General features: G+C 44.2%; 1 protein-coding gene across 1 annotated transcript in view; it reads left to right on the forward strand.

Annotated features, from left to right (window-relative positions):
* The window catches only part of LOC147692002 (putative palmitoyltransferase ZDHHC24), a 276,526-nt gene extending 267,379 nt beyond the window's left edge, over nt 1-9,147 (forward strand). Inside the window, exon 4 of the mRNA XM_086936714.1 lies at nt 8,837-9,147. Coding sequence (XP_086792840.1) covers nt 8,837-9,147 — 311 coding nt within the window. The remainder of the gene's footprint in view (nt 1-8,836) is intronic.
* Nucleotides 9,148-9,639: the final 492 nt, after the last annotated feature.

Genomic DNA, 9,639 nt, shown 5'->3' on the forward strand with positions numbered 1-9,639 from the left:
CTGATAAAGCAATTTCTGAAAGGGCTCTACAGATCCTTTCCGAGGCCTCGGAAAGTCCCTCCGACCTGGCAATTGAACTTGGTGCTCAACCAACTAATGAAACACCCTTTCGAGCCCATACACCGGGCCACTCTCAAACATCTCTCATGGAAGACGGCACTCCTGCTCGCCCTGACGTCGGCCAGACGAGTCAGCGAACTCCAAGCGCTGTCTATTCAGGAACCGTATCTCCAATTCAGGCACGACCGAGTGGTACTCAGGCCCAACCCTAAATTCATTCCTAAAGTGCCGTCAGACTTTCATCTGAACGAACCAATTGTACTCAAGTCATTTTTTGCGAACCCTTCCACAGCGGCAGAAAGGGCGCTGCATTCCTTGGACCTTAAAAGGTGTCTCAAATTCTACTTGGACAGGACCAAAGAGGTCAGGAAGTCTTCTCAACTCTTTGTAGCCTACAGCAACCCGCGCATGGGTTTGCCCTTGACAAAACAGAGCATCTCCCGCTGGATTTCTTCAGCGATTGCTTTCTGCCATGATCAGGCCGGACGGCCTTTGACGGACCGAGTGGCTGCCCACTCTACCAGAGCGATGTCAACGTCAGCGGCGCTCTTCGCTGGAGTGACGATCCTGGACATCTGCCGAGCGGCGACCTGGAAGTCCCCGCACACCTTTTCCAGGCACTACTGCCTGGACATCGAACTGCAGAAGGACGCTGCAGTGGGACAAGCGGTGCTGCGCCATCTCTTCCAATAAGGTGAGCCTTACCTCGTCCCGCCATCCAGGTATGCACATTCTTCATGGATTTGTTCTGCTATATGCATGACTGTATATTGCCATGTTTTTCTCACGTTGTCTGTGATTTATGCAGGCCCGCTGGTTGTGAGAATGTGCTTTACCACTATGCATGTATAACTGCTGGCTACTCTGATTCAGGCATGTGAATCTATGAAAGACACCCAAATACTGGATAAGAAATGCGTTACTTACCTGTAACAGCAGTTATCCAGTATTGGTGTCTTTCATAGATTCACATGCAACCCTCCCGCCTCCCCGGTAAGGACTCACGTACCTCTATGTCTACATTGCGACACCCTATCTGGGTGCGTACGAAAATCTGAGGGACTGAGGCTCCTCCCGGGAAGGTTCTAGAGGGAGGTCGGAGCTGATTGGCTAACGATGAGAGTTCGGTCCTTTTTACATAAGGACGTGGAAAGGCCCCAAAGGGGAGGCCCTTCGGCCTATATTCTCTATGTATGTCCTTAGGACATTACTTTTTTATGTACCGGAGGCTCCCGTCTCGGCGACGGGGAATGATTCAGGCATGTGAATCTATGAAAGACACCAATACTGGATAACTGCTGTTACAGGTAAGTAACGCATTTCTTATGATCACATTAACATGCTCATAAGAGTATCTTCTGTGTGAAGGGATGCCAAACTTTTGAGGGTGATTGTGTGGTGTAAATATCAACAGTGCACAAGTGGGTGGCGATCTTGTAAGGGATTTGTCTCATCCTGCAAATCATGAGTTGAGTATTGTGGCTGTACCTCAGTTTTTTTTAACTGGTCCTTATCTACGCTCATTTGGTCAGAAAGAGAAACAAGGAGAGAACCTAGTTGGTAGGGTGATGGATATGGAAATGTACATATCCATCATATCCATAGATGGATATGGAAATATACAATCTTCCCACTTCCAATAGGTTTGAGTCTCTAAGTAATTTGGACTCCTTAAACTGACTAAGCCAACCTTATACCATCCCTGCCATAGATGCTTTGGATTCCAATCCATGGCAAGGGACAGGGGTCAGCTGAAAGTTATAAGTTTGAACATAGCTGTCTTAGCGAGCAAAATGACTGACAGACAATGGTGCTGTTTTCTTAAAGAATTTCATGTAGTTTGCTTACAAGGCACATGAGATACAGACTGTAATTTTGCACTGGATGGCAATAGTTCTTTTCATATTCAAGCAACCATAGGATTGCATAGGAGGGCAAAAGTACGTTTGTTATTATTAATTGCCCTTAGATTAAATTGCCATTTTGAGTTTGTGGACACTCACTCAAGGAATTTAGCAGCTGTTATGCTAACATTTCAGTTGATGGGCAGCTTGCTTTTACTCAAAATAAGGAAACACGTCATGGCTCCTATTAACTATTTAGAAAACATTACTAGCATAATGGATATATGAGGGCACTTTATGCACGGTGCACTTTCCACTTTCGACCCAGGGATATCTGATGAACTCAGTGTTATCTGGTTATAATTCAGACATCTTAACCCTGTTGGGTATCAAGCACTCCATGGGATTTATCACACCGACTTTCATGGGGAGAGGAAGAGGATCTGTGATAGATTTTATCATTGTCTCTCCTGGATTATGTTGAATGCAATAGAAGGGTTGCTGAACTGTTCCTGTGGAGAGATAGGGGAGGTTTAGCTGGCGTGACCAAAGGTGTTTGAATGGCACCCTAGGGCATCCATTATGTTGGATGTAGTTGCCTCACACACCCAGAAGGGTGTCATGCTTCATCATTGGCGTTTGCTCCTCGTCGGGGAGGCGGTGCAACCCCCGACGGGCTCACCTCAAAGAGGGGCTCTTTGGCGGAGATCTTTTTATCCAACAGCCTTATGGTGAAGTGGGGGTGTGTGGGCAGAATGGTGTGTTGTTGTGATTGGGATATTAAAATGTAGCAAGGGGTACCAGAATTCACTTTATTCTGGGGGTCCCCTGGCTGCAATTAAAACGTGGGGCTAGCTCGCTAGGTATCAACAGGATAGGTCGAGTGACCCTAGAGGAGACTAGAAGTGAAAGTGGTCGACATGTTTCTCGCAAAGGGTAAAGTCACCCGCGATTCATCAGGACCTTACAAAAGTGAGGGAAAGAACAACATGCTTGTGTCATGTGTGTGGTGTATGTTACCTCTGTGGATTCTCCTAGGCCTATACATAGAGAAGAGATAAGGAAACAATGGTTAATACGTTTTTTCAGTAAACCAACACAAGTCACGTCATTGCCAGGGCATGTGAAAGTTGTGGCATGCGTGCGGTACTGTGGACTATTGAGCACAACCACTGCATGCCTGGATATATTTGAGCGTGCAACGTGCATAGTGGGGAGCACACACAACCACTGAGTATGTGAGGAGAACTATGGTGAGAAAGAGTGATGTATAAAAACAATGGTTAAAAATGCAGCAGTCTTGGAGAGACGTACGTCCCATTAAGTGTCATTTAATGAGCAGTTCTTGTGGTAAAGGCACCGATAATATCATACTGTGGCTATGCAAAAACAAACTCACACTGTGACCTGACAGGTGCTGTAATGGTAGAGCACACGTTCCCAACTCACCTACTGGTCAAGGACTACTAGCCACATGAGGGGTCGGCGGGACAGAGCATCAGGGATGAGCCCATTAGATGTAGCTAAAGGGGAGCACATAAGTAGCGCCTCTGGGTTACTAACGTAAGCAAAGTAAACCTCTAGGGTAGAGGCTCTGACCTCCCTTCTCCCGCTCAGAACGGTATCACTCACCTCGAATCGCCTGTGTCCGCGTGGGGAGACCTACCCATATCCGCCGAGCTCGAGTAGATAAGTGAGCTGGGCGGTCGGGGTTATTTAAACAAACAACCCGGCGTGCACAGACGCGTCGCCGCCCTCTGTGCAAAGTCACATGATGGAAGCCGGTATTGTGGCGGCCATGTTGTAATGGTGAGGGGGTGCTGTATCGCTTGTCACTTGGGTTTGTAGTGACCAATAATTTATCATATACCAGTTATTGATGGGCTACAAGGTTTATGGGACGGTCGAAGTGACCATAATTTGATGACAGCTTTTAACTTGCATTTTAAGTCACACGCTAAGGTTCCAAAACATGAGGTGGCATTATCTTTAAGGGATCAAAACCACAAATTCAACTGGGCCATGATTAATCCAAATGATTATCATGACCAACTATTTCAATATGGTGATGAGGATTATAAGATTTGTCTGGATAAAGGCCTTCCTAACAATATTATCCTGTCCTCCTTTAGACACATAGCGAGAGTTATAAAATCCCGGCTTTTGAAGCAGGGCAAGCACAAAAGCCACCCTCCTGGAATGTTATTTGACCATTTGTGCACTAATGCAGTTTATGACTTTAAAAGGTCCCTTAAGGAAATTCCTAGATGCCCTATTAATGTCTCCAGGTAACGGTCTGTATATAAACAGATCTTGAAGGAAAGGATTGTTTACATCAGGAAGCCTGCGAGAGTATCATTCATGCTTTTAAGGTTTGGGGAAGTGTGCTTTTTTGTTACATCGTAATTTGGTCTTTATTGTGAGTTACTTTGAGCTCTCCTATGAACTCACACATTTCAGAAAATGTGTGGATGAAACATTTTGAGTTCATTTATGGTGGCACAGAATCCACTCCTTTACCATTTACCTAGACAAGTGGGCAAGTGTGAGGTGTGTTTGGACAGAGGTGGGGAGCGCCATCAATGTCCTTTGGGTTAGGTTCGGATAGGGTACCTGGAGGCATATTTAAATCCAAAGTTGAATTGTGGGCTGCTCTGATCACTATCCATTGTAAAGCAACAGTGTGTCAGGGTTTACCAGATTCCAGGGCTCATTCAATAACTGTGCAGTGTTTTTATAAAAAACAAAAGAGAGGACCCGGATTCATACTGGCCCATCTCATTAATCGACTCAGAAGTGAAAGTCTTGGGGCGGGTGATTTTAAATTGATTGAGTTCTTGGGCCTAACAGCAAAATGTGATATCTGATATACAGTATAGCTTCAGGTGTGGATTGAGGACTGTTGACCAGTGTTTACATTTATATTTGATCTTCTCTAAGCACAAAACAGTCAAGAAAGGATTTCCTTCATGGATCTCAGTTCAGCCTTTGACAGAGTGAATAGAGATAAGCTCTGGGCTGTACTGAGATCCATGGAGGTGGATATGAACATTGTTTGTTTGCTGAGAGATCTGCATTGCAATCTGACTGCTTCAGTCCGATATGGCGATAGTGGGAATGTAAAAAAAAAACTACCCATTGAAAAGAAGAGTCACTCAGGGATGTATTTTAGCCCCTTTTCTTCTACCCTGTATAATAACTCCCTGAACCAACATTTGCTGAAGGGAGGGAAGGACTTAGCCCTAGTGGGAAAGCGCCAGATTGGTGTTCTATTGTATGCAGATGATACAGTACTTATCTTAAAAACTGCTATGGGCCTTCAGCGGTTATTACATTCATTTGTGGAATTCATAGATAATCTGAACTTAAATTCAAAAAACGGAAGAGAGGCTCACAACAAATAACAAATAATGTGCAAAATCAACTACTCTTTTAGGGTCTTCAGTGTGGAGAATTCTTGTTTATTGATATCATATGTTGAGAGATACACACAGCCTCTGCCAACGCGTTTCACCCAAAAGGGCTTCCTCAGGGCTGTTAATATAGCAATAAAATAAATACTTTTATAGTATGCACACCAATTAAAACCCATGACAGCAGACATATTCAACACAACACTGACAATTACAAAGAACATTCTATACAGGATTGTCTAATTCACCTCTTAAGACTTATAAGAAAAATAGAAACAAACTTATCTTTAGCATTGCAACATACATCATGTTGCAATTGCTGTGAAACCACCCACACTATACGCACTCATGTATAAAAAGCAAGAAAAAGGAGAACAGAGGATGACCGTGATGTGAGAGAAAGAAAAGACAAGTTAATTTGAACGCAAAAGGAAATTTGAATATTAACAGACCATGCTTCAAAATTAAACACCTAAGGAAAGAAGTGAAGACAAATTTACAAAATAACATTTCGTGCTGGGAAGAAAACCAAACACCAAAACAGAGACTGCCTAGACTGATTGTATAGAAAAAAACTAGGCCATTGCCACCCATGTGCAATTTCATAAGTATTTGCAAAAAATAATTTGCAAATAGGTCATTTACCTAAAATCCGGTGAAATTTGGGTGAAACGTGTTGGCTGAGGCTGTGTGTATCTCTCAACATATGATATCAATAAAGAAGAATTCTCCACACTGAAGACTCTAAAAGAGTCATCCATTTTGCACATTATATGTTAGTTGTTGTGTGCCTCTCTTCCGTTATTTGTATATATCTTTGTATTGGGTCTTGTGGCAGTGGACCTTAGAGGCAGGCACCTGTTTTACGTACATTTAGAAACACACACAGTGATAAAAGGGTAAGTGCGGCTTTAATCATCCCTTGCTGCCATCGCACTAGTTCAAATTAATCTGAACTTAAGCATGAACATTAATAAAACACACATAACGGTTATATGCCCACAAAACACTAAATCAAGGTCCTTTTTAATTAGGGGCAAATGCATTGGCACAGTAAAACCATCAGTTTCAATGGACCCGACTTTGTGGAATTGGGTACATAGGTGTTTTGTCCAGAGGGTCGGCGAGCTTGAGGCTCTCACAGTTCTCGGTGCACCTGAAGAAGAGGGGAAAGAAACACAGCAAGACGACTTCTGGTGTAGAGCTGGCCTCTGCCGAAGTCCCTCAATGTACAGGTAAGTTTTGGCAGCGATGGTGTTCGGTCTGAACACAAACAAGCCTTGTTGCTTGCATCAGACTCCGGTACCCTGGGTATTGGTGCATGGGCCTCTGGGGTGGATCAGTGTCTCGCAGACTCAATAGATGACGGGGCTGACCTCCCGGACACTTGGAGACCTCCTCCAGGGCTGCTGCTGTGCCGGTGGAAACGGTGGTCAGCAGATCAGTGAATCAGATTGTGTGGACGGTGCCTGCAGGCTGCAGGGAAGTGGCTCCTCCACTTCAAGGGAGATGCTGGCTGGTTGGCAAAATGCTGGCAGCCCTCCGAGGCTTTGGGAGGATACACAGCTGCACAATGAGTCAGGTATTTGCAATTGTAGGGACAGGAGCAGGCAGGCAGTGTTTGGCACAAAGTCTACAGTTAGTCTACAGTTCTCAGTTCTTCAGCTCTTCTTTGTCCTTTGTCAATCGAATCTAAGTTACCGGTGTTACAGGCCACCTAAATACTGAATTTCGGGGTTTAAAGGGGAGTAAAGGGTAGTAGCAAGTAGGCTACTTAGCCTTGGAGTCACATCACTTCCTATATGACCACTTCCTGTGTGGAGGTGGCATTACTCTGTCCCAGAGTTCCTAATTTCACCAAAAACCAAGTGGTGGAACCCTACTTTCATGGTGTACATGAGGTAGCCCACCTTAAGTGTGTGACTAGGCTGGTGGTACAACACGCCTACTTGCATAGCTAATTTCCAGCCTGTCCTGGTGCCAAATAGGCCTCAGGGCATGGGGAGGTATCTCCCAGGTCTAGGAGATGACGGGGTTGCATATCAATGTGGCAGGGGCTTTGAAGCCCCTGGTATTTATATGCTAAATCACTAGCTATCCTGCAGGAGTAGGTGAAAACACCTCTCCGGAGCCAGCTTTGTTTCTTGACCTCAGAGAGTGGTGGCTTCATCTACAAGGGGTCAGAAACTCGTCTGTGGTGGCAGACTGGACAATACCAGTCAGCTAGCACACTAGAGGAGTAATAGGTTTCAGGGGGTACCTCTAAGGTGCCCTCTGGCTTCATGTCATAATAAATCCAACAGGACAAGCTGCTTGATACCGTACACCATAGGTTTCAATTAAGCCATCATGTAGCAGGGTAATTCGTAATGACCAGTGGCCAGAACATGTACTTAAGATGGCTTCCTTTGCCACTTGCAATGTCTAGGAATCTAACTCAACATCACGGGGCATATCTGCTAAAGGCCCGCTACAGGGGTGACTTACATATGTTGGATGCAGTGTCTGTGGGCATGGCACACAGGGTGTGTACCATGTTGTGTTTTCAAAATTGTTTGCACCATTTCACGCATTCTGCAATGGCAGTCTGCATATGTTGGTGTGTGGACTCCTTGGGTGGCCTAAAGCATGCTGCAGCCCTTAGGAACTATCTTTAGTACCAAAGCCCTAGGTACCAGGGGTACCATTTACTAGGGACTTACAGGGGTGCTAAGGTCTCTGACAATTGGTGGGCAATTGAGTATTTTACCTTGTTTTAGGGAAAGAGCACTGGCACAAGGGGCCTGGTTAGCTGACACCCAGTGCAGCTTCAGTCAAAACTGCATCAGTACCAGGCAAAAAGTGGTAGGGATGACCATGACAAAAATTGGCACTTTCCTACAATAGTGCCTTAAGGTCTGGTTTTATCTTTCTTATTTTAAAGAGGTTACATTTTAAATGGGTCGGCCCATCCCTATTGTATCTCAAGCGTTTACCTGACATGGGGATTTGTCACTCTGTCAACAGCTTCCTTGCGGGACCAGTTAAAGTCAGAAGGATCTTAGGTGACATATAAGCTGTGTTACTCCAAACTTTTAGCCCATTAGAAGAATTGAATTTTTAATGAGTAAATGTGTGTGGTATATCGTGAATTATTTCAGATATTGATTGATTGTGAAATAATTATATAGAGCAATCGTAAATGCATAAATATGTATTCTGGATGTATTTAGAAATGAATGCTGTATTATGGGCATAGAACAGTTTATTTGAATGTTTTATTTTATTGATGGTGGTGAGCTTTTATTGTCTGTATTGAGCCAATTAAGCTTTATGATGATGATGCTCCAAAATAACAAGTAACCGTTAGAGAGCACATTTTTGGCTACCTCTGTGAATGAGGCTGTCAGAAGGCAAATAAACTGCAGAAAAAATCTTTCTTTTTCAACCTTGCCATTGTAGCAAGAAGCATAGTTATGTTTTCGAAAGGAAGTAATCTTTCTGAAAATAATGTTTCTGCCATATTGTGTATTTTTGCAGGCCAAATCAGCACATCTACCTTCGTTTTTGCATTTGTTGCAGATATCTGTGTAGTGGGATTACTCTTCTGTTCTGGCTTCCTGGCCCTCCACACTGCCTTGCTTTTTCGAGGTGCCACCTGCAAAGAGTGGTATGCCGGACAACGCTGTTATGACCTGGGGTGGCGGCGTAATGTGAGGGAGTTTCTGGGTACCCGTTGGTTTTTGACTTGGCTCTCCCCTTGGATCTCTTCACCACTCCCAGGAGATGGAGTACATTTTCAGACTAGGAGTCCTCCAGTTCAACAGCTGGGGAAGTCGTCTGAACTCTGAAGGTGAGTCCATGAGACACATATATATGAAATCGATCTTATGTCAATGTTAGTTTGACAAATTGTTCAATCTGAGATTTGACTGAAAGTCCAACTGAATATTCTCACAAGGAAACGGAGCGCTCATCTTTTCAAAAATTATGTTTTACATGTGATCCTTAGAGCAATTTGAATAAATACGTTTTTAAAATAAGTTGCTGTCCCAAGAAACCCAGGTTATAGCCTAATATCCTGCCGTGCGGCCTATATCAGCCATCAAAGTCCTCCTGATCCATCATCATAGGGAATAAGGGAGCAAGACTTTAATGGTGGGTACAGTCTACTACGCAGGGCTATTATGATGCCCCACTACAAATGTTTAACAATTACTGCCCACCTGGCTAGATTTGGTATCTTAACTGTCAATACTGCACAACAGAAGCTGTGAAAGCGAGCAGCAGCAAGCCCATGAATTCACTTGGCTTTTACCAAACTGCCTTTTCTGGATTTTTTT

The sequence above is a fragment of the Lissotriton vulgaris genome, chromosome 9 (genome assembly GCF_964263255.1).
Source record: "Lissotriton vulgaris chromosome 9, aLisVul1.2, whole genome shotgun sequence".
Lineage (NCBI taxonomy): Eukaryota > Metazoa > Chordata > Amphibia > Caudata > Salamandridae > Lissotriton > Lissotriton vulgaris.